Source organism: Bidens hawaiensis, unplaced genomic scaffold (assembly GCF_021521415.1).
Source record: "Bidens hawaiensis isolate Kalapana, Puna unplaced genomic scaffold, B.hawaiensis_p1.1 tig00419696_1, whole genome shotgun sequence".
Classification (NCBI taxonomy): domain Eukaryota; kingdom Viridiplantae; phylum Streptophyta; class Magnoliopsida; order Asterales; family Asteraceae; genus Bidens; species Bidens hawaiensis.
In genome coordinates this window covers 109,339-135,336 of record NW_027504929.1, presented here as the reverse complement: position 1 = coordinate 135,336, position 25,998 = coordinate 109,339, and the positions used below count along the sequence as shown (strand labels likewise).

Here is a 25,998-nt window from a genome sequence, read left to right as displayed (position 1 = left end):
GATTGGCCATGAAAGAAGATGAAATCTACTTTATTTTCTAATTTCCGATGTCTTTTGAAGAGAGAGGGAGACGGTGTGACAATATTAGGGAAAATGGAGGCAAGTTGCAGGTTTCCGGCAAGTTTCCGACCGGAGAAGAAGGTCCATGTCAGCAAATCACTAACAGAGTTAACATCCATTAGTCGCGGCCCGTTAAAAACAAATACATCAATAGTTGGGACGGTCAGCAGGCAAGTGTAAAGTTAAACTGATATTTACCAATAGGTCATAGTTGGGATTATTTAAAACCAATATTCCATAGAGAATTCCATCACATTGTTCTTGCATTATTATTAATAATGCTACATAATTAAATGATAATTAGATAATAAGTATACAGTTACCAACATCAAATTGTTTTCTTACAAAATCATTCAACTCTAGAATGAATATAAAAGAAAAAAAAAACACTCAATCTAAACCACAGCAGCCTACACAAGTCAAAGCGTTGCCCGAACGAGTAAAATGGCAGCAACCCGCAACCCAAATCAACACAAAAACCAGAAATAACAAAATTCTTGCTCAAAAACCGTTAAGAGCAGGCCGGAGATGGGCTCGGATGATGGAAAAAAGCCGTCTTCCTCACTGTCTATTCACCATAATAAAGACCAAAATAATATATGCACCAAAAAGAACATTAAGACTTGTGAATCTTAATGATATGCTACCACTCAAGTGACCATTAACATATTCATTATTGTAGGACTTGATGGAAACATTTACTTCAGCTGAACCTGAATAAAACATATAAAAAAATACTTTAAAATATTTACAAAAGTTATTTACAACCACAAGAGCGGTAGTGAATCGTGCTTACAATCATAATCCGTCCATCCCATTCGGTTTCTTGATAAATCATAAACAAAGATCTTATCTTTAAGAACAAGATCTGCAATGACAATGAGTTCAGTATATTAAGGGTAAAATAGTCTTTTTTCACACTATATTACAAGTTGATGCAAATTTGAGGCTGTTTTAAGTTTTTATCCGACCTCCAAGAACAGTTATCCCGTTGCTTGATTTTTGAAAGCCAATGCACCATGGAACACCACCGTCCTGAAGAAACTTTGTTCAATAACCAGAACGTGACGTGTTAGTCATTTATCTGATATAAACCAAACAAGCACAAATACATTGTTTTATATAAAAAATTGAGTTTTTTTAATAGACACCTGATGAACTTTCAGTTTTGTCCCATTTTATTATTTTAAACATTTGAGTCATTAAAAAAAATGTTTTTTGTCTTGACTGTGTCATTACAGAACATTTTAATGGTGACCCAAACACGACAAAAAAAAAAAACACATCTTTATTGAATCAGATGTGCCAAAAAAACGACCAAAATACGACAAACTGAACCTACGTTGATATTTATGACCAAAAAATAAACCTAAAATTTACAAATGGACAAAAATAGTCTCGGTTTAAAATCATGTCTTGAGAAATTATGGAAATATAAATAAATGGAAAGAAGAAATTATAAACTCACAACAGGATCCCCGAGCACAAGGTACTTTTCTGGTTGAAGAATCATGGATGCACCACCAGCAAAATTTAACGAAACCTCGGGAAATACCGCGGCTATGCTAGTGTATGGAATACAGAAAAAAATAAATAAATAAAAATTTTAAAAAAATAGAAAAAATGGGAAAGTACCTTGATGTCACTAAATAACACTGGCTATCCTGTAAAGAAACCGGTGTTGCTAATTGTGAAACAGCAGCAGTTATCTGCATTCAAGAAGCTCACTTATATTACTTATTTGACCAAAGAAGTCAAATAAAGTTATATTAACGTTTAAAACAGAAAAGAAATAAAACTGACAGCATCAACAAATGGTTCATATGCTTGTGCAGCGAGATAAGACAATGTTGTTCCGGTATCGACAATGGTTCCTTTATTATCTGATGTGGAAAACGCTGACGTGTCGATAGGCAATAACTGTTGACCGACAGCTATACTCTGCAACTCTAGATTGTAATGAAGCCTGAAAATTAAAAATAGAAAAAGATTACAAAAGTCATTAATAATAATAATAATAATAATAATACTTACTGTGATGGAACGAGGGGACTATAAACCATAGTTGGAGCCAAAATTTCACCAAGAACGAGTTTTCCTCCACCGTTACCATCGCCACGTAAGCAATGTGAGAATACTTTTGGAGTAATCCCTTGAGCCGAAAGTTGTGATATTACAGATAAACCGTGTTGACCGAATCCAATAATTCCATCCATTGCTCTATCTGATTTGGTCAAACCACCAGATTGATAGGTACTACAACTGTCATTAAATTCACAAATTGTTACAATATTAATCAAACTGATTACTTGAATTAAGTGATGCGGTCTAGGCCTGTAAATGAACCGAAGTTCAGTGAACAGTTTGCGAACGTTCTATGGGAAGTTTGTTGATTTAATAAACGAACGGACATGACAAAATACTTTGTTCATTTAGTTAAACGAATGAACATAAACACGTGTCTCGTTCGCTCATTTATTTTTGTGAACTTTTGTTTGTACTCGTTTAATTAAATTTATTTATGTTAGTTCGTTTACATTCATCTATGTTCGGTAGTTTATGTTTGTTTAAGTTCGTTCGTTAAAGATATTTATTAAAACCTTTTGACTCTATAAAACTTGGTATAGTTTTATAACTTTTTAGACACGGCACATTTTTCTTCACATTAGTTTAAACCACTTTCAGCCCAGATATGCTTGTTAATCTATGTTCAGTTATGTGTTCCTTTACGTTGAACCGTTTGTTTATATTGTTAAAGAACAAACATAAACGAACACGAACATGTTCATTATATTAACAAACAAACACTAACATGTTCACTTCACGAACACAAACAAGAAACCCCCTGTTCGTTCAGTTGTTCGTGTTCGATCGTTTGTTCCATTAAAGTTGAATGAATGAACACGAAGCATGCTCCATTCGTGCCCGTTAAGTTTGTTACAAGCCTAGACCGCGGTCACAATAATTCACATTTAATGTTTGGATAAACAAATTATGCTTTTTTAAGTTTCTAACTATTTAGGGCTAAAAAACTGTTTTAAGTTACGAATAATCAATTTTATAGCAACAACAAAACTGATCAATAAACAAAAAAAAAAAATTAAATTAATTCCGTCGCATGATAATAAATATTTTACAAAATTGAAAAAAATCTCACCCAAAAGTGACGAAAGCTGAAGAGTTGGTAATCATGGAAGCATCCATAACCATATCAAAATGTAACAAATCGGTCATATAATAACCAGAAGTCCCACTATCATCTGCATAATGAAACTCATAACCACATTGATCGTGTTCACCAGAACATGATGCATCCTGAACTTTAATATTAGAAGAGCATGCGGGATCCGAACACGAAACCATAGAAGCCGTTGAAGAGCTTGCAGCATCAAAGAAGTTAAGTGGAATCTATATAAAAAAATGATTTATTAATTATTAGCATTAATCAAGCAATATAATAGACAGAAATTTAAGTAATTAAAAAAGATAGACACGGAATATACACCGAATCCACTCGATTGGGGACAATCACTGCAAGAACTACAAGCGACCCACAATATGTCACTTCCGGTATCGATTTGCACATTGAATTCTTTTGGTGGAGTCCCTAATTTCACTTTTGTGAAGTACAATCTACAATGTAATCATCAAATATCATAAAATTTTTTTGAATTTAGCATATATAGAATTTTTTTTTAAGTTCTATAGAATTTAGCTTATATCACTTTTGAATTCTTTAACTTGAATTGGTAAATTAGGGCTCTGAATTTATTTTTTAATTTAGGTGATTTTTACTTCTATTTAGTCAAGTAATTTATGGAATTTTGCTTTTCTTGATTCTAAGGCCAAATGTCCCCAATTTTTCAACTTTTTTTTAATTCTAGACAGGTGATAAACATAATCATCAAACGCCATAAATATTAGGGATGCAAACGAGCCGAGCTTCTCGAAATTGGATCGATAAAAAGCTCGAAACGTGTTAACCTTTTTCAAGCTCGAACCTCAAATAAAGCTCATCTAGTTATCAAGTCCAAGCTCGAGCCTTGTATAGGAAACTCATTTATGCTCATCAAGCCTTGTGATTTTTAAGTTTGACCTCTTTTAGATTTCTCTGTATTAATTTCACATTGCACAGCCGAGCTTGAGCTAAGCTTTGGCTCATCTTAGGCTCGTTTAAGGTTTTTCTCAGCATATATAAAAATAATTAAATGCGTACATAAATGAATTAATAAACAACAAACGAGCCTGGGCCATATTGGAGCTAGAAAAACTACCCACAACTGAGCTCGAGCTTTAGAAAAATAGCTCGGAACGTAAATCAAAACGAGTAGAAGCCGACTTGTTTACTCCCCTAATAAATACTAATGAATTTAGCATACACAAAATTTAAAAAATAAAATTTTAAAAACTGAATACATAAGCATTTGGCCCTAGAATCAACCACAGCAAACTTCCCTAACCTAATTGAACAAACAAAAGTCAAAATCACCCAAATTAAACAATAAATTCAAAGCCTTAACTTATCAATTCTCCAAATTCAAGTTCAAATTCCAAAAGCCAAAAGTAAATAAAGTTAACATCTTTATCGAATTCCAATAAAATTACCCGCCGTAGTAAGGATCAGAGTTACCCAAAACATTAAAATCCACAACTCCGGCGCCGGCAAACCCCTGTAATATTCTTGCGTGTCTGACACGGTCACGTGCCCTTAAAGCATCCACCGACTTGTTCGCCGGAAACGCACGAGACAGCGTTAAAACCCTCGCCGGAGACTCGCCGGAAACCGGAGAAAGTGTAATCATCGCCGTCAGCAGGATGAGTAATAATAACCCACTGCCTGTCACCGGCATTTTTATGGGAATTGACGGATTTGCCCTTACCTTAATGAGTTGGTTTTTGGTTAATATGAGTTGTGATAGTTTGTGGAATTGAAGTGGGAAGAAGAACAGAAAGATGGTTGCGTGCTTGTAGCAGAGAGAAGCAAGACCAGGGATCGTAGTAGAGTAGACTTGTACAAGACCAAGGTCGTCTTTAGTTTACTTAAATGTATATATGTATATTCTTTTTCTTTTTAAATATTATTATGTGACAATTTAAAAGTAGGATAATGTTTTTTTAACTTTATAGATGGGTTTGTTAAAAACCTTGAATTAAGCTTAAGCTTAAACGAGCTAAACCTAAAAATAAGTTTTAATAAATGAACCAAGGTTCACTTGTCGAGCCATCTATCTCAATACTCTCTAATATAAATATAATCTACAATGTTCTGTCACTTGTCACTCTCACGTTAATCTTCGGAATTTAAAACCAAATCACTGAAATCATTCATGATAGTTTATTTGCTAATTTATAACTATTAAATATTAATCTGAATAACAAAAATAACTAAATACATACTTAAATTGTTTTATACATTACCATACAACGATTTTCTCGATTTTCTCTTAACAATATATGATGAGTTTATTGTTGTTTGTATGTCGCTTAATTATTGAATATTTTTTTATAAAGTGTTCGTATAATGTACGGGTCACAAGCTATTTATTTATATAACTGCTATTTAATATATTAAATATATTATTTTATAAAAAAATTATTATATATTAAATTATCAAAAAAAGCAAATAACATATGTATATATTATGTTATATAAACGACAATAAGTATAAATATAACTAAAATAATTAATAAACGACTCGAGTCTAAGATTGAAAAATTATTCACAGGTTGAGTTTGGTTCTAGATGAACTCAGGCTCTACTCAACTACACCCCCTATTGACATGAATAAGAGTTAAAATATTAGAAAAATGGATTTTTGTTTTTTCTTTTTAGCATTCGTGAGACTTCAAATAAACAAGGGTTCGTAACTCCCTCGCTATTCTAACTCATGAATATCTAGTTGCTTTGTATATTTGGGTTTAAAGTTCGTAAGTAAATTTAGGTTTTAGTTGAATTTGACTCAAATTCATAGTTTTGAAACAAAGAACCTGTAAGGGTGCTTATATGTTCAAAGGGCATGCTTAGGATTGAGTTTAATCATTGGACTTTATTTGTAACTAGGTTAGAGCTCGTATTATACATGATATGTATTACACACGATATAAAATATAATAAAGAAAAAAAATATTATATGTAATACGTAAATTTAGTTATTTTATATAATAGTTTATATTTATAAGTTTTTAATAAGTTTTTGATATATTTAATTATTTATACACTATTAATTTTAAGTTGCAAACCAAACCTTCATGTTTGATTTACTTTATAAATAAAAACATTTATATCATATTCCAGTGGAATGTTTATAATTCCATTACATATTGGAAGGAAAGTGAATTCCTTTAATTGAAGAAAAGATTTCTCATTTAAATACTTTCACTTACCAATCAAACACAATTATAGATGGAATGTTTATCAATTCCATTTCCAATTCCCATAAAATACATGAACCAAACTTGCCCTAACACTATATAATTTCAAATTTATATAAATAATTTTCAAACATTATTTAACAAAAAACATTAAAGGAAAATAAAAAAAGTTATCAAAATATTAAACATGTGAACTTGTGGTTAAGAGTTTAAACTCACAATAACCATTTAACTACTAAATAATTTCCATTTATTAAACGTTTAAAGTTTAGGGGTTACAATTTTAAAGTCATAATAACCATTTTATTTAGACTTTTAATATTAGGGGTTAAAAGATTAACGTTACACTAAGTTGTCATAATAACCATTTTATTTAGATCATTAATTTTCAAATTTCTTCAACTTGGTGTGATTCAAAGTATGTCCATTTCATTAAGCATTGTGATGTTTTTGATTCTCCATTTACCTGTTAAAATGATGAAACGGTTACTATAAGAATTAATGGTATTTCATATTGAATAACTAATCATTAAATGCTTGAAAAAATAGCTGAAGAACTTACGTACTTGCACATAGTAGCTTCTGACATCGATAGAAATGATGGAATTGATGAAGAATGTGTTCTGATCGTGTAATCTTATATAGTGATGTAATTAGCAGTTTATTTTTGTTAAACTTGGTAAACATAGAAATTATTTGAAACATAATTGATTTTAAGACTAATAAGCATAAATTAAGGAAAAATAAGAGTCAACAGTTTTAATTTATGAGTAATATGCATAAGTTAAGGACTTTGCAAAAATGTATTTTTATTTTATCAACCATTATTTGTTTTACAATTATGTTAATTTGATTTATAAGTATAATAATTTAGTTATTTTTGTAATTATATATAAAAACTAGTTTTAGAGCCCGTGTCACACACATGATAATTCAAATGATAAAATTATAAGTACAACAAATAATTACATAGCGTATATGAAAAAAATGTATTACATCTATGCTTGTATCTATAAAATGTGTACATAAATTGATTTTATTTATATCACAAAATTATTTTTTTAAATGAACTTAATAAAAAAATGCTCGTGCAAAAACGTACCCCAGAATATTTCTTTCTATTGAAAAATTAATTTTCGGTGCCATATATGTATAATTGAAAGACAAGGTTATGAACCAATTTCGGAAATAAAGCTTCTCATACGATAGTAGTTCTAACCACTCAGTCTAAATACAAAATAAGCGTTACCTTTATTGATATATTTATCAATTTACCACTCATTAAAGGAAAGTAGAACATTAAATCGTAACAATGGATGTTCTTCAAAAGCTATGTTTTTCTATGCTATACCATGAAAAAGATTTTGATAAGTTTCAGAGGACCTCTCGAATTTATCATAATGACAACATAAAAAATAAGATGTTAACCCATCCAATTTTGTGAATATTTTGTTTCATTTGAGCATAGTTTTCCATGACATGCTTCCCATATAACGTTCTGATCACCATTGAAGGAAAAATTAATGTTAACATAAATATTTCAAAATTGATAAAAGTTAGAAGCATTAATAAGCATGGGGGTGGTATGTCGAAAGTCTTCGTAGTATTTTCTTACATTTTAATAGTTGAGGGAAAAATAGTCAGTTTGTCAAATCCCGAACCTTTTGATTATTTTAAAAAATGCCCCCCCTTAAAAATAAATTTGAAACCCGAATCCTGTTTAAAATTCTAACTTTCATACTTTTGACATTTTAAAGTCAACACTTTAAACCCATAACAAATTTGACGATAAATCTATTTTGTATTCTCAAACTTTTAAAAATACTCAAATTTTTATTTTTGACCCGTAACAAATTTTGACCTAAATGTAGTTAATTTGTACCAAATAATCTATTTACCAACTTTTGACCAATAATATCAAATTTAAGTTCCATAAAAAAACCCGAAACAATTTTCATTTGAGAAACATGATTTGTTGTTAATTTTTGAAATTCACCAAGTATTTTGAAATATATAGTAAAATAATATGTTAATATTTATATTTATAAAAATATATAGATATTATATAAATATAGTGTAAAAGAAAAGTGAATAATTATTGATTTATTACATTTATTAAGATAAATTAGTTTTGGAGGGAAAAAATTGTAAGAATTAACCAGAACATGACAAGTGTCCACATTTATTTTACTTTATTAGAATAGGTAGATGATAATTTGTTATAGAATATAGACTAATTCAAGATTTCAACACACACACACACGCACATATATATATATATATGAATCATTTATAAGTTACATTTAGGTGTTTCCAAATATAAGAAGATAATTAAATAATGATATAAAGTCTCGAGTTAAGAATTGATTTGATTTCAATAATGTTTTGTGAATTTAGAATTTAATTTAAATATTAATGAGATGGATAAAATATAAAAGGCAATTGATTATGTGACATCCTATATGGACAATCTAGATGAATGCCATGTGAACACATGATTTTGATTTAATATATTAGTAAGACTAGACCTAATCTAAAGTCTAAAACTAATCAAATTAGGTTTTTTAGTAAGCTTTTATATTCATTTAGAGATATTTAATGATGATGGAGGTTGTTAGAAACATTGTTAAGCTAAGAGCTTTTGAGGTTAAGTATTATATAAGATTAAACTCAGTAAACCTATATAAGGCTAACTAATATTTGTAAAGTAACTAGTTAGTTAAAAACTTTCATAACCAAAAACTCTTCATGGGCAAACATCTATTCTATGTGGGTAAGTGGGTTCCAACTCTTAAATGGGTTTAAATGGTGTATGGTAGGTAGGGATGAGATCGGTACCGTGTCGGTACTGGTATCGAAAATCCTGGTCTCGAAAATCATAAATTCTTGGTACCGGTACCGAAATATTCGGTTCGGTACCGGTACGATACCGGTATTGAAGGTAAAAATTCGGAAAATACCGATACCGTACCGGTCCCGAAACTCAAAACTTTGGTACCGATTTGGTACCGACGGTACCAAATCGGTACCGACTTCGATACCGGTACCGAAAACGCTCATCCCTAATGGTAGGTGCGAGGGGGCATTTGTCTGTCTACATGTCATTACAAATAAGATTGTCACTGAAAATCGTGAGAAAAAGTTTGGGTCACACGCGAGAAAAAAATTAAGCATTAAGTAAAAGATTTTTTCATTGGTCTACACAATTAAATTTTGAATTGATTTACGGGGCATGGTATGGGTTGTGCAAATTCTTTTTTATAAAGTGGGTTTAAATGAATTGGATAATTGAATATAAGCATTAAGAATACATGCCTTTCAATTAAAAAAAAATATTGGGCCAACCAGGTGATCGGGCCGGGAGCTGTCCCCCCTCCCCAGGAAGCCGCCTCTAACCACAAATAACACACCATGGCGCTACACATCTGTAAAAATGGCATTGATCCTCTAGGCATTCCCCATGTGACATCGTTGCCTACTTGTGCAGTCTTAAATCCCGCTTTCCACCAATCACCATTTTTTTTTGTTTAATGTGGTGGAATGAAACCATTACACGTTTTTTTGTGTGCGCCGTTTTCACTTACATGGCAGTGGCAAATCTGGCCATATCCCCCCCCCCCTCCCTTTGTTGCATATAAGTGTATTAGCCCATTGTATTAAGTATTAGCCCATTAGGTTTGAACAATATTTGCTTTATTTGGTTAGGTCCCTCCTATTACAAAGGCCCGTGTCTAAAACCAATCATAAACCAGTTTCAACCCGAACTGAACCGATCATAAACCGCTTTTGATTTTTTGTTTATCAAACCGAAGTTGCTATAACCTGAATCGGTTTGTGCGCCTCTACTTAAGGCATGTCCCATTGTGCCGCTCCTGTAGATCAGAGTTCATATAAACCCAGTTATTATATAAACTATATCGAGTACCGTGATGAACCGAACTAATATCGACTGAAAATTATCGGTAATGGTGTTGATATTATCAAAACCTCTATCCGTATTCATGTTTATTGTTTTTGGTCAAGAAAACTTTTTTTTTTTTTTTGTAACACACATAACTTTTAACGTTTTCATAACTTTATACTTGGTAATTTTTATTTAATTAGTTTTGACACTATATTCTAAACATTTTGACACTATATTCTAAACATTATTTCATATAGCTCTTATGCATGTATTAATTAGATTTGTTTTTATATTTTCGATCAATTAAGTTTTAAACTTGCACTTCACATAATTTTATCAAAGGATACCAATCGGTTACATTATTTTTAGTATTTGTAGTGAAATATATAATACCGTGTCACAACTTAAACTTAAGTTTGTAAGTTAAATTGACTAGTATATATAATTAAAAGTGAAAACAGTAGCTTAAATCCTAAGCGTACATGGTTGCATTATAAATACACCAACACCATGAATGTAAATTAAAAAGCTTTCCTCTTCGATTGACCACGTACACCATGGCCAACAATAATGTCGATTCCGAATGTAAACCTGAGGAGTCTGCGGCAGCGTCTACGTCATCTGCCGTGGATGAAGTTAGTCTAGACTCGCTCATCATAGGCGAGTCGTCGTCAGTTACTGTTGATGATCTAGAGGATTCAAGCATTCAAACTGTAAGTATATATTAACCCCATGCATGCGCACGAAGAATATTCTAATTAGGTTTTATTTTAAATAGTTATATATATATTATAGGGTTTTGATATAGACGACGGAAGAGGTAGAACAATCATACCCGAACAGTATTATACGGATTCTTTCCACCCAAAACCGAACTCATTTAACCCGAATCGAAACCAATCATAAACCAGTTTGACTTTTTGTTGACCGAACCGAACCTGTTCCATCCTGAATATTTGGCTAATTTGTAATCAAACTGTGAAAATTATTGGTTATCCAGACGGCCCGTGGGATTAGATGTCAGACGGTGTGTATAAGCGACCGAACTATTGAAATAAACTTTGAAAATTTTTGGTCAAACCGGTCATATCCGCCCATTTGAAACGGTGTACGATTGAATGTCAGATGGTGTGTGTATAGCTAGCTGACGCTGTTTTTCGAAATTGTTTTTAGGTCACATCTGGAGACACGCCTTATACATCTGCTATAAAATTTGAAGATTTGAATCTTTCTCGAGAGTTACTCAAAGGATTATATGTGGAGATGGGGTTCGAGAGGCCGAGTAAGATCCAGTCAATAAGTTTACCGATGATATTGACTCCACCATACAAGAGTTTGATCGCTCAGGCACGTAATGGATCTGGAAAGACAACGTGCTTTGTGCTCGGTATGTTGAGCCGCGTTGATCCGCAGCTATGTGCTCCTCAGGCTCTATGCATATGTCCAACAAGAGAATTGGCTATTCAGGTAATTTAGACTTTGAATTTGTTTGGTGGTTTTTATATCAAGCATATTGGGAACTAACCAAAGAGTCGTGTTAGGGGCTTAGGGGCGTAAACGAGCCGCTTACACGAGATCAGCTAGCTAATGTTGGCCTAAATTGTGTGATCAAGTTTGTTACAAAGTTAATTACTGTCAGAATTGTAATTAGTTAATAGTATGTTTTAGTGTCTTGTATATCATGTAAAAGAGTTAAGGGGTCATAGTAGGAGTTGGAGATTATCGCGTAACTTCCTGTTGGCAGGTATATAGGAATAGGTGCCATCGTCAATCGTTGTATCAGATTGTAAACAAGTTGTAAAGTCGGTTGTTAAATATCTAAATTCTTTAGGATTGATCCCTTGTTCTTGTTATTTTGTTCTCAATTGAATGTTGGTTTCAGTGATCTCCTGGGTCATATAGCTAAAAGCTCGAGCTCGAGCTCACGCCTAAAAATAAGCTTGTTTAATAAACGAGCATGAGCCCGAGCTAGCTTACAAGCCTAAATGAGTCTATTATGTATATAATCTTATTCGATATCAAATTATATAATACTCATTATTATGTATTTAAAATTAAGATAAAAATAACTAAATATCTAATATCTTCTTATATATAAAATAGTTATCAATCTATATAATTAGTTAATATTTAACAAACTGATCTTGATCTTGAAAAACTACTCATGATCCGAGCTAGAATCTTAGAATCTCGATCTTAAGAAAGCCGAGCTCGAGTTAGAGCTCTAGTAAATTAAATAAGCCTACTCGAGCTCGAGCTCGGTTTATTGGATTTATGTGGGTATTCAAGTTGCACTTTTGAGTTGTGCAGCATTAATATTACCTCATCAATGTATAATTTTTGGTCTTGTTTTGTTGTGTTTAAAAACTTGTATTGGGCCAATTATAAGCCCATTAGTTTATTGGATTTATGTGGGCATGCTTTCTTGTAAATGATTCAATACTTGTTTATGTGAGATACCTTTTGAATTAATAATATCTTAATGATGGTGCAGAATATGGAAGTGCTATTTAAGATGGGAAAGTTTACTGGGATAACATCAGAGTTGTCTCTTTCTGTTGATAAAGCTAATTATATTCCAATCTCCAAGAGACCACCAGTGACAGCACAAGTCGTTATCGGGACACCGGGTACTATTAATAAATGGATAGCGGCCAAGAAGCTGGGTACATTTAGTATGAAGATCCTTGTGTTTGATGAGGCAGATCATATGCTCGCAGAGGTAATATATTATATAGTTCTGTTTATATTCTAGTAAGGGAACGATGCAGCATATTATGTTTGCTTGTTTGTAGACATATGAGATAGGAAAAGAATTGGCTCTAGATTTACACATTTATGTTAAATGGCTTTTCTGATGCATCTGTTACGCTGTGAACCTATTGTTATTCGTTACATATGAGCATCTTATTAATGTAGAATTTGGTCAAATTGAAGTTAGAAAAGATTTCTTACATAGGATCATCTTATTGTTTGTTAGATATGGACATGAGAACGCTTTATTAGTATATATTCGCTAACTCTTATGAGATCTTAGTTGTATATCACCACTTAATAAGTAACTTACTAAAAGTGCAGTCATTTATACTGCAACTAAATATCTAAAAGTGGTTTGTGCAGTATATATATTACCTCATCAATGTTAAACTTACATTTCTTTCACATGTGAAATGACCACTTTGTTGAAACATATCTACTTTATTTTGGTTCAGAGCGGATTTAAAGAAGATTCCGTGAGGATAATGAAGGAGATTGTCAAGTGGAGTCCCAATTGCCAGGTGTGTTGTCATTACAATAAATACTTATGTTAGTTACGTTGTCTCTGATATTAACAAAAACAATATACAGGTTCTACTGTTTTCTGCTACATTCGATGACGCTGTGAAAGCTTTTGTATCAAAAATTGTGGAAGACCTTTTTGTACGCGAATACAACAAGTTGTTCGTTAAGAAAGAAGAACAGCCGTTGGAATGTGTCAAGCAATATAAAGTGCATGTACCCGACGAGCTCTCAAAGGTTATGGTAGTCAAGGATAAAATAATGGACCTAGCTGATAAAGTTGTGAAAGCGATTATATTTGTCCATACAAGAAGAAGCGCGGGCATGTTACATAAAGCACTTGTTGATTATGGGTTTGGAGTTACAACAATTCATGGTGGGTTTTCACAAAAAGACAGAGATACGATAATAAAAGAATTTAAAGACGGGTTGACTAAAGTTCTAATATCAACCGATCTTCTTAATCGTGGGTTTGATGATTCTAAGGTTTGTATCATTGATTTCCTGTTCTTAGGGTTTTTTCTTTTAATCTAATTATTATTTTCACTTCTTTTCAGATTAATCTGGTGGTTAACTATGATCTCCCAGTTATACATGAAAATCCTACAGAGCCCGACAATGCATCATACTTGCACCGCGTAGGTAGAGCAGGACGTTATGGTCGCAAGGGTAAGGCTTTTCCTTGATTTTTTTTCTGGCTTTTGCTAATATTTTCCCAATATTTAATTACACGAATGATACATGTGATTTGTCCTTAGAAAGTAAAAGGTAATATAATATATTAAATTAGTTGTGCAGGCCCATGCTCACTCTTCAAATGTCGCCGCTCTTGTTGTAAAATCGAGCCTTTTTAGTTTTAGTTTTTTTAGTCATAAAGGACATTTTGGTCATTTTTTTTAAAAAATAACAGAGTCCGTCCACTTCAAGGACCATCCATGTTACTTTTGAGTGAACGATAGTAACAAATATGTAGTTTTCTAAAAATGGGGACTAAATAAGCAATATGTGAAACCCGCAAGGACCATACATGTAATTAACTAATAATTTATATGACCTAAATATGCAACTTTGGACTGGGCTAGTGTTAACAAAACTGCTCAACTACTAGTTAAATGTCTATAATGCCCCTCAACAAGGAGAATTGAATGAAACTTAGGCATTGGTTTACCAATGGGCAAAAATGTAAATTTATTGAAACATCAACAAAGTGTTGCATTTTTTGGGGGTAACCAATTTAGAATTGGATTCACTGGATGGTATCCTAACAAACTTTTAACAATGTCACAGGTGCAGTATTCAATTTGCTATGTGGTGAAAGGGAGAACATGATAATGGAAAAGATTGAGACACACTTTAAACATTATGCTACCGAGGTAAAGATTCTTACGGTCGGTCTATTGTCATAAATATGTTTCACTTAATATGAAAATGATATTAGTTCTAAGGATTTCGCCATCTATTTATACGAGGTCTTGCCATGGTAATAACGACTAGAGCTTAAAATGAATTAGACGAACACAAACGAGGGATTGATCGAGCATGCTTATTAATTTGAGTTTTAACACTCTAGCTGAACAAACGGACAAACATGAACACTTAAGCTAACGGATTTCCTTGTTCGTGCTTGTTTGTTAAGAAAGAAATATTAAATTTAAAGTGTTCATGTTCATTTAATAGATGAACGAGCATACATGGAAATAGTCATCATAAAAAGAAATATTAAATTTAAAGTATCCATAATATTCGTTTTTATGTAAGTAAAACATGAAGCCTGTTCATGCTCATCCATTTAACTAAACGAACCGAACAAGAAGTATATTTGGCTCATTAATTTAATAAACAAACAAACTTCTTACCTAGTAAGTCATTGAATGTTCGGTTTGCTTTTTACTAATTTATAAATTGTTAATAATTTGTCATGAATTTGAAGGAGGGTTTAAGGGAATAAACGAGTTTTCATATCAAATAATCATTAATGGTGAATTTGCACATACTTCATAATTAATATATTTTATTTCTAATGTACAAATCTTGTAGGTGCCATCATGGACAAGTGACGAAGACTTCATGGACGCACTGAAGAAAGCTGGTTTGGTGTAAAGTTTTCATGTCGGTGCTTAAGTTAAACTGTTTTTTGGCGGCTTAAATTTAAGTAAACTGTTTCTTTTTGGATGTGTGATATGGATTTTGTATGAATTGGTTGCGAAATCAGTTTTGTTTATGACCATATAACATTTTTCGCTGGCAAAATTTTCTGTCAATGGTGTGTATTGTTTTCGTCGACTCGTGGTTATGAAAGGGGTTGTTTTTTCATACACCCTCTTGTCATTTGTAGAATAAAACTCAACTGCACATGAACTTAACCAACATGACTGTTGGCTTACCTCCACTGGTTGGCTTTTGTTGACTTATTGCAGTTGACTATTGTTGACTACTTAAGTTTTAACCTCAATACTTAATAATCTCCACCTTTGAGATACACAAATAGAAAAATCACTCATTTTTTCATATAATATATATAAGATTAAATGATAATTTTGTTATTAGTTACGTGTTTTTTATAGAAAATTAGTTAGAGCCCTCATGGTTAAGTGACAATGACCTGGAAAGTTAGAAAAAACATTAAATCAATGTTCAAATATTTAGATAAACAATAATTTAGTATAATATATAACTAATGTATTAAATATAGTTAAATTCTAATAGAATATTAAGGGGATTTTAAGGAAAAAGAAATGAGCACAAGATGAAGCCAATTGTACCAAGGGGCCATCATACAAATGGCCAGCTTTTATATTTTTTTAATATAATATTAATCAAATTATGTATATAATAAAATAATCAAAGGAGTGTTCCTTTATGAATGTAAAAGGCCATGGGGGTTGCGGGCTTGCGGCTAATGGAAAGAAACTACAAACTTTATTGGCTTTTCTTTTTTAAATCAACAATCTTATATCTTATCTTATCTTACATCTTACAATACTAATAAAAGAAAATGTTGAAGCTTAGGTGTCAAACCCATATTTCACCTAATTCCTTATCTCTCATCTCATTCATTCTAGCTATTCAGGGGTCATGGGTCAAAACCATTTTGTCAAATGGGTTATAACATAGTATGGATTATATTCATTATTGAATCAAGTGTCATTTTCATACCCTAAGGTTTAATTAACTACACAACATTAGTACATTTTTTTAAAATTTATTGCAAATCAACACCTGATATTTCCAAAATCATGCTATTTTAATACTTTTTGTTAACCCTGTTTATTTTTCCATAAAGTCTACATTAAATTAATTCACAAGTATTTTAAGAATCATAACAAAAATAACAGACTTTATTTATCTTTATTATTTGATAAAATCCGTGTAATACACGGGTTCAAAAGCTAGTATAATAATATTACAAAACAATGAAACATGAAACACTCTTTGGATAATTGTTATTTGTATTATTGATAGTTCACCAATCAATTAATCCTTCATATTTAAACAGTTATTCTAGGTAAATTCCATTTTTTCTCAAAAAAAAAATTTTTGATACCAACTCTTTTGTTCATATTCTAGCACGAATCGCAAACGCGTGATTCCTTTTACATCACAAAAGAAATGTAATTAATAACCAATGTTGCAAAAATGAGTCTTATTTTAAAGTGTCAAAAACACCATGTACGCATAAATTAAAAACATTCATATGTCAAAAACAAGTTTTACATTTACACCATGTAACCCTTCAACCCAAGACACATAATACAATAAATAAAGATTAAGAATACATGGCTCTTTTCTGTGGTGGGGTTGGAAAGGCATGAGAAGGGTATGGTGAGGCATGGTCAATGACTCAATGGTGATGAGTGTGTGAAGGGATAGAAAAGGGGATGTGATTATGTGCTTATGAGGGGCATTTAGGTCATTTACTTCATTTGTACTTAGTTGGGTGCCCTATGAGGAATCCCCTTTCTTCTTCTAGTGGAAGGAGTGTGGGTGTAAATGTGGTGATGTTCTTCTTCATCATCATCATCCAACATTATCCCTATTCTTCTTGTTCTTGATGATGACATTCCTCTTGTGGTTGATGATTTCCTTTCTAATATAAACCTTGCATTTTCATTTCTCTTTATCCCAACAAGCTATACAAATAAGTTCAACTCCAAGTTGTCAATATCAACAAATTTATATAACCATCATTTTTTATATTAAAAAAATATAGAGAGAAACCAAATCATATACCTAATGAACAACAAACATGTATCTAGAAGCCTAGAACCATGAAAATTGCAATGTATAATGATTTTTTACAATAATAAATGTGACAAAATAACTTTTACTATAAAATAAATAAAGCTTCATGAATCAAAAACAATATTTCTCGGGTTGAAAATTTTTTAAACAACCTAGAAAATGATATTTGTTGTAAAGGAAATGTAATATAAATGCTAGAAAAGTTAGGTATTTTAATTTAAAGTCACTTGATAACAAATAATTTATGAAATAAAAAAAATGTCACATAGCATATGTATCAAATTTTAATCAAGAGGATGATTAATCAGCAGGAAACTAAAACATTTAGCATTAATTAAATAAGTAACAATGCATGTATGATTATTGGTAGACAATGGGTTGGCTACTTGGCTTTTAATTAATATGAATTTGCATGATGAAGTAATGAGCAAATTAGTGAATGCCAATTCACATTCTGAGTTGTGTTGTCTAACAATGTGAAGCAAAGGCAATTAAGATTAAACTAACAAACTTATTAATAATAATAATAATAATAATAACAATAATTCCTTTTTCGAGTTTGAATCTTGTATCATTAAAACTCAAAAATTATAAAAGTGGGAGAATAATTAATTAACTAATACTAACCTTACAACCAAGTGAACAAAAAAGAAACATATCCAAAAGGCTCCTTCCACAAACTTGACATATTTTAGAACCTGTTTTTCCTGATAATTTAGGCTGTGGTCGCTTGTTTAAAAACAAAACCTTTGCACTGTTTATAACATATGTTTGAACACCATCAATGTTCAACACCTTCTCTATCTCTGAAACTCTCACAACATCATGATATGAAGATCTCCTTATCTGCAAGGATGAGCAATAAACGAACCGTTAACCAAAACCAAACCGTTCATATTTTTTTATATATATTTCTCGCTTTTATGCCACCATTTTATATATTTATATCTCCAATTCATGTATTTTTACCATCATTTCATTTATTTTCCTAAGAAAAAAAAATTAGTCCAAGTTTGTTTTGGTTATGTACCGAACCGACAAGCTAACTGAACATACCAAACTGATTAGACAAAAGCCGATTGGTTAATAAAATAGATTAACCAATGATTTCAGTTTTGGTTGAAGCTAATAACCGAACGGAACAACCGTGCACACCCCCACCCTACATTTTGTAATGCAGGTAAAACACAAAATAATATAAGCTTTTCAGAATGTATGTAAAAAAACACCATGACACACACACTAACCTGAATGACGTGATGTTCTTTATGTTTAGAAGATTTACAATATAAGCAAAATGCTCCATCATTGCAATCTAAGCAGTACATGTTACATTCACTTCTAGCGGCGTCGCCGTGTGTCCGGCACGCACGAAAAAACTCCGTTAATAGCAGCTTCTCCAGCCACGATGGCGGCATAACATGCTGCTGTTATTATCATACATATACATTCATGTTAAATGAATTAACATACATATATGAATGTCATTGATCATTAACAAAAATATAAAACATATTTACCATCATGAAATTGGTGATAATTTGGAAGATTGGAAAAGGGAAGATTGCTCAGATTTGGAAGATTTTGTTAAGAGAGAGAAAGAGAGTAAACAAGTTGTAAGTTTGAAGTCATCAATGAAAGTACGAAACAAAGCATGTAAATGGACAAATGAAAGGCACCTTTTTCTATTAATATTGAAATTTAAAAGTGCTAATGGCCCCTTTTTAAGTTTTGATATTAATATAATAAGAAAATATATGGTTGGTCACTAATTCTTTCATCATTTACATGTTTGATCCCTAAGATTTTTGTAAAGAGCCAAAAAGGTATGCAAAGTTCCATACGGACTTGCTTCTTTCTTTTTGATATTACACCTTTAATTAGTCATCACTTTTGAGAAAGTATTATGTTTTTTAGTCTTTATCATACGTTAAGAAATTTCTCATTTAACTTGTCATGTTAAAAGTATTTGGTTAGGAAATTATTAATTATTTAACTTGTCATGTTAAAAAAAGGATATATTAACAATTATAAAATATAATAATCCCATACCCTTACCTAGAGATGGTCAAAAAAACCGGTCCGGGAACCGGTTTGCCGGTTTAAACCGGAAACCGGTTTTTAAGAAAACCGGTTTTTTAAAAACCGGTTTGACCGGTTTACAAACCGCCGGTTCGTATTTCGGTTACACGTTTTAGAGCCAAAACCGGTTAACGAACCGGTTATTAAAAAAACCGGTTTTTTTTAATAACCGGTTATGGAAAAACCGGTTAACCGGTTTTTCCATAACCGGTTAACCGGTTAAAAACCGGTTTTTGAACGTTGTAACGGCTATATGGCCGTTTTTTTTTTTGACCGTTTTTTTTTTTTACCATTTTACCCCCACAAACATCTATATATAGTTTAGGTTGGGTATTGGTTAGATCACACTCGATTATACGACTCCAAACGCTCTAAACGTTTATTTCATACGCGATTATTTTGTTATCTCACGCTCAATTATACCACATTACCACTCCATACGCTCTTATTTCGTAGTCGATTATCATGGCATCCCAAAGTGCTGCTTCATCCGTCAACATGGGTGCCTCGAACACGGGAGAAACGGTCGTTCGGGTCATCCCCACGAAACGAAACCAAGATGTTTGGCAACATTTCGACCTATGCGAAATGTCTAACGGTAGCCAAAAAGCTCGATGCAAACATTGTTTGAAGTTTTATGGCAAAGATGCAAACTCCACTTTAAAAGCGCATGTACAAAGGCCCTTTTGCAAGGCCTTGAAGGACGAATCGGGAAGTAGTTCGCAGCCGGAGATGACGAATCAAGAAACGGTGTTTACGTACGACCTTGAAGTGGTACGTCAAAAGTTTTCAAACTTTGTGATTCAACAAACACTTCCTTTCAACCACTTCGACAACCCTCAATTCACGGAGATGATGCAAAAGTATGTTCAACCACGCTACCAACACGTAAGTCGTTCGACCCTTAGAAGAGATTGTCTTAAAGCATGGAAAAACGCTAAATCCGAACTAATTTCATACTTTTCAAACTTACAAACTGGTGTAAACTTAACAACGGATGTGTGGTCGGTACCTAATGGTTCGCCCGACTCATACATTTGTGTGACGGCTCATTGGGTTGACCCCGAGTCGTGGCAAATGATGAAACGAACCGTTGCGTTTCAATTGTTTGATTACCCGCACACGGGTAGAAATATTTTTAAACTCTTGGATAAAGTCATTCGACAATACAAGATTGAACATAAAATCTTTTCAATTTCGTTTGATAACGCGTCCAACAATACGGCCGCGGTTGGCCATTTAAAATTAAAGTATAAACCTATTTGTGATGGAGCGTTTTTTCATAGCCGATGCATTGAACATATTATCAACTTGGCCGTGCAAGATGGGTTAAACGTGATCGAAACGCAAAGAAACAATTTTAAAAGAATGTTACGAGATGTTTTTAGCAACAATAAAACATTTTCAAGATACAAAAAATTTTGTGTAGAAGCTAATTGTCAATGGTTAGGGCCAAATTGGGATTGTCCAACAAGATGGAACTCGACTTATGATATGTTTGAGAAAGCCATCCAACAAAAAGAATCATTAATTGCGTTTCATCAAATTTTGTCAAGTAGGGGTAAATGTGCACCGTACGATCCTAGAAACTGGTTATTAATTGAGATCGTTACGGAGGTCCTTCAAATTTTTAAATCTTGCACAACTAGTTTATCCGGGGTTTACTATCCAACAAGCCCCATTGCTTTACCAAAAATTGCTGTCATGTGCACAAAGTTGAGTGAACTTCATTGTAGGGGTGCACCTTATTTTGATATGGGTGTAAAAATGAAAGAAAAATTTAGAAAATATTTTCAAGAACTACCCGCTGTTTTGACATGTGCTGCTGCGTTAAACCCTTGCATCAATGTTGGTGGTGTTGAAGCTTTAATAGAAAAAATTTGTGATGAGCTAGAGTTAAACGACGATCAAAACCCCTATTATAGCCAAACTTTAAAGAATGCTTTCAACACCACCTTGTCAAACATGTATGATGTTTACCTTACAAAATACGGGTCGTCTTCCCAAATTCATGACTCGTTAAGAGCTGTTGCCCAATCCCAATCCCAAACCGACCTTGAAATGGGGATGTACTACATGATTTGGGAAGACGCCGGTAAACGTCAAAAGGTAAACACCCCAAGCAGTGAACTTGGAAGGTATGGTGGTACCAACTTTGTGAAACACATGACTCCGGATGAATTTAGAAGTCTTGATTTGCTGGCTTGGTGGAGAGGTAAGGAGGATGAGTTTCCGATCCTCGCCGCCATGGCCAAAGATTTACTAACGGTCCAAGCTTCCACGGTAGCTTCGGAGTCTGCTTTTTCTGTTTCTGGCAGGGTTATATCGATTAGGAGGACTCGACTCACTCCACCATGTCACACCCGGCCCTGATCGGCGGAAACAGCCGGGCACGCGCGAGTGGGGATTGATACTTAAGCACGGGCCATTGCAAACATTCAAGATAAGATTTTCATGGCGCATGAAATGTTTAATACAAATACATTACATTGTTTAAAAATTACATAAAATCATCCAAGTATAAAAACTGTTGAAGATTTCCACGCCATATCCCTTGCGCGGCGAGAACAACCACGCGCATCGAAGGGATAGAACTAAAATCTTCCAAAAAGCTAGTTTTAGATGTTCAGCGTGAGGTGCTCTAAGTGTGACTCCATGCGCTACTTAGTTATCTCCTGAAAGACACGTAAAACATTTGAATCAGTATAAACTGAGTGAGTTCACAAGTTTTAGTAACTTGATAAATCGTATTGCATCATAATCTTGATAAAAATCATTCTGAAACATAATTCTGATAGCATCATTAAAACATATGCTTGGTAAAACATAGTTCTATCAACACATTCTGATAAAATCGTTCCGCGGGTTACGCGCGAACATTTCTGGGAACTGTGCTCGTCTGTGTAAGTGGCGCTGCCACTACGAGCGAAATAAGTAATACCGTCCCGCGGGTTACGCGCGGACACATCTGAAAAACCGTGCTCGTCTGTGTAAGTGGCGCTGCCACTACGAGCAAATAATACCGTCCCGCGGGTTACGCGCAGACGTTGTGCCGGAAAACAAGGCGCTCGTCTGCGTAAGAGGAGCGACCTCTACGAGCGGGCTCAATCCCATAGTACTGCCCCGTGACATGCTAGGCACTCGTCTGTGTAAGAGGTGCGACCCCTACGAGTGGGTGGATCAAACCAGCAGTCCCTACCCTTAGAGTTCCAATGGTAAAGTGATCACTTACTCGAATTCTGGCGCACATACATCGTAAACCATAGATAACCGTTTGCATTGCTCATCATGAAACATAATTTAAACACAATCATTTACATAACTTGTAAGTATACCATGATAAGTCGTAATTTAAGCACGTGTCCCTCGCCCCGAAAACAGTTTAAAAACAGTGAAAATAGTGAAAATAGGGGCTGTGAGACTCACCTGTGGTTCTTGTTAAGGGATTAATCGAGATTCGGGTTTTCTTGGTGTTGGCCTTTGAATTGAAGGTCTAGAATACGATTAAATAACAAGAAGTATATAAGAAATAGGAGAATATAAGGTTTGGAAAGTCGATCTCAAGTTTATAATCTCGGCTTACCTAGTAACTGGAACGGAATTGAAAATAACGGATGCTTGGGAGATGTTTAGTGCAAGTTTGCAGTTCTTAAGAGAGGAGTTTGAAGTGTGTTTGGGTGATAATTTAGGTTACATATTTATAGGCAAACTCAAGGGAACACAATCCCTTGCTTTAGGGGATTGTAATCTTTTCATATCTAGGTGTAATGATGATAAAGTATGGAAATTATTATTATTTATTTAAAAGTGGAGTAGTGGATAAAAGATTTTGATTTGATTTGGTCAGGACATGCAGGTCTGGGGTTGGTGAGAATAGGGTGGCTGACAGTTGACTTTTCATGTTACAGTGTGCCTTTTTCAGGTACTTTTGTCAGTGTACAGTAAAATGTGGAAAATCTCTGAAACACGCTACTGTTTCCTTTTGGGCGGGAGTAATCTCCTTACGTCTGGAGAATAGACTAAGTGTTCTGTGCGTATCACTTTGTGCGCATAGCTTTCTGCGTGAAGGACATTTCTTTGCTGCGGGTAGGTGCGTAACCTTCTCGCAGTTAGGGACATTGAGTTTCATTTGTAGATTCTCCAGGTGGTCTTGGTATTTCAACATAGTGATCAGTCATGTTGAAGTCAATTCCATCTTGGAGCTTCAGACAAACTAGCTCTCAATGTTCCCGCCATGCGGGGAGGTTAGTTCCCTTCCGCACGTGCATAAATGATTTAGGATGCACCCGCATTAGCATCATGCGGGATGGTCAACCCATTAGACAACATAACGTTAAGTTACATGAAAACATAAAGCCAAAACATTCGCGCATGGCGCATATAACATATGCCCCCGCTGGTTCTTAACACGGCGCTTTCGCGCAGGGCGCACACAACAAATGCACGCGCTGATTAACTTAGCGCGCTCGCGCAGGGCGCACATAACAAATGCACGCGCTGAACTAATATGGCGCGCTCGCGCAAGGCGCATGTAACATAATTACCTAATATTTAGGTTGATTACTTGGTTTAAGGGATTGGGAATTTACCGGGTGTCACATTCTCCCCCTGTTAAGCGAATTTCATCCCGAAATTTAGGAGACGTCGCTGACAGAAGCCATGTTCTGAAAGAGGTGTGGGTATTTCATGCGCATCTGGTCTTCTCTTTCCCAAGTGAATTCAGGCCCACGCCTCGAGTTCCATTGAACCTTTACTAACTTGATTCTGCTTCTGCGTAACTTTTGTTCTTTCCAATCGGTTACTGCTATAGGTTCTTCTACGAAGTGCAGCTGTTTGTCGATGTGAATCTCTTCCAACGGCAAAATCAACGTTTCGTCAGATAAGCACTTTTTGAGGTTGGACACATGAAACGTATCATGAACTCCACTGAGTTCGGCGGGTAAACGGAGTTTATAAGCAATCGGACCGATCCTTTCCAGGATCTCAAATGGTCCAATGTAGCGCGGATTCAACTTTCCTCGCTTGCCGAAACGGGGGACTCCTTTCCATGGAGAAACTTTCAAAAGTACTCTATCCCCTACTTGAAACTCCAACGGTTTCCTTCGCACATCTGCGTAGCTCTTCTGTCTGTCGCGCGCTGTCTTAAGGCGATCCCGTATCTGAAAAATCTTGTCTGTTGTTTCTTGGATCAATTCTGGACCAGTCATTTGCTTGTCACCCACTTCAGCCCAGCACAGTGGGGATCTACACTTGCGCCCATACAAAGCTTCAAAAGGCGCAGCCTTGAGGCTTGTGTGATAACTGTTGTTGTAAGAAAATTCAACCAATGGGAGATGAGTATCCCATCTACCTCCGAAATCGATTGCGCACGCGCGTAGCATATCTTCCAATGTCTGGATTGTTCGCTCGCTTTGTCCATCTGTTTGGGGATGATATGACGTACTCATGTCAAGACGAGTACCTAAAGCCCCTTGTAACGATCTCCAAAATCTTGAGATGAACCGACTATCTCTATCAGAAATGATGGACACCGGGACTCCATGTTTTGAAACTACTTCTCGAATATACAATCGGGCTAACTTTTCCATCTTATCGGTTTCCTTGATCGGCAGGAAGTGTGCTGATTTAGTTAGCCGATCTACAATAACCCAGATCGTGTCGTAACCCCCAGGTGTCCTTGGCAGTTTGGTGATGAAGTCCATAGAGATTTGTTCCCACTTCCACATGGGAATTTCTGGCTGTTGAAGCAACCCTGATGGTTTCTGGTATTCAGCCTTAACCTTCGAACACGTCAGGCACTTACTGACATACGTCGCGATGGCGCCTTTAAGATTGGGCCACCAATACAGCGTTTTAACATCTTGGTACATCTTGTCTGCGCCAGGATGTACGGAGTACCGTGTCTTGTGAGCTTCGTTTAATACTTGCTCGCGCAATCCTCCCTTGAGAGGGACCCATATGCGGTTAGCGAAAAATAGATTGCCGTTCTCTTTAAGTTCCAAACTCTTAATCATACCCCCAAGGCATTCGTTTTTAACAAACTCTGATTTCAAGGCTTC

At 34.2% G+C, this 25,998-nt stretch overlaps 2 protein-coding genes and 1 pseudogene across 3 annotated transcripts; 1 reads left to right on the top strand and 2 right to left on the bottom strand.

Moving 5' to 3' along the window:
* Positions 1–331: 331 nt before the first annotated feature.
* LOC143609487 (aspartic proteinase 36-like) lies at positions 332–4,910 on the bottom strand (annotated as a pseudogene). Its single transcript, XR_013149429.1, has 10 exons — positions 4,666–4,910; positions 3,564–3,693; positions 3,218–3,468; positions 2,095–2,322; positions 1,864–2,026; positions 1,696–1,769; positions 1,529–1,625; positions 1,032–1,104; positions 857–928; positions 332–773 (listed from the first exon to the last, which is right to left on the bottom strand). The product of XR_013149429.1 is annotated as an aspartic proteinase 36-like (transcript).
* Positions 4,911–10,893: 5,983 nt separating this feature from the next.
* LOC143609489 (DEAD-box ATP-dependent RNA helicase 38-like) lies at positions 10,894–15,715 on the top strand. Its single transcript, XM_077084233.1, has 8 exons — positions 10,894–11,049; positions 11,510–11,803; positions 12,831–13,058; positions 13,549–13,614; positions 13,685–14,101; positions 14,173–14,284; positions 14,903–14,988; positions 15,653–15,715. The coding sequence occupies exons 1-8, from the start codon at positions 10,894–10,896 to the stop codon at positions 15,713–15,715; spliced, it is 1,422 nt and encodes a 473-aa protein (XP_076940348.1).
* A 1,747-nt stretch (positions 15,716–17,462) lies between these two features.
* Positions 17,463–19,259, bottom strand: LOC143609495 (protein RGF1 INDUCIBLE TRANSCRIPTION FACTOR 1-like). Its single transcript, XM_077084236.1, has 3 exons — positions 19,105–19,259; positions 18,485–18,703; positions 17,463–17,745 (listed from the first exon to the last, which is right to left on the bottom strand). Exons 1-3 carry the CDS (start codon positions 19,183–19,185, stop codon positions 17,545–17,547), a joined length of 501 nt encoding a protein of 166 aa, XP_076940351.1. The 5' UTR covers positions 19,186–19,259; the 3' UTR covers positions 17,463–17,544.
* Positions 19,260–25,998: the final 6,739 nt, after the last annotated feature.

Excerpts from the sequence above, each read along its gene's own strand:
- LOC143609489 (XM_077084233.1), top strand. The coding sequence starts at position 10,894 with ATGGCCAACAATAATGTCGATTCCGAATGTAAACCTGAGGAGTCTGCG. Across the intron at positions 11,050-11,509 it reads AGGATTCAAGCATTCAAACT|GTCACATCTGGAGACACGCC; the intron begins GTAAGTATATAT and ends AATTGTTTTTAG. Across the intron at positions 13,615-13,684 it reads AGTGGAGTCCCAATTGCCAG|GTTCTACTGTTTTCTGCTAC; the intron begins GTGTGTTGTCAT and ends AACAATATACAG.
- LOC143609495 (XM_077084236.1), bottom strand. The coding sequence starts at position 19,185 with ATGTACTGCTTAGATTGCAATGATGGAGCATTTTGCTTATATTGTAAA. Across the intron at positions 18,704-19,104 it reads AAGAACATCACGTCATTCAG|ATAAGGAGATCTTCATATCA; the intron begins GTTAGTGTGTGT and ends TCATCCTTGCAG. Across the intron at positions 17,746-18,484 it reads TTTGTTCACTTGGTTGTAAG|CTTGTTGGGATAAAGAGAAA; the intron begins GTTAGTATTAGT and ends TTATTTGTATAG.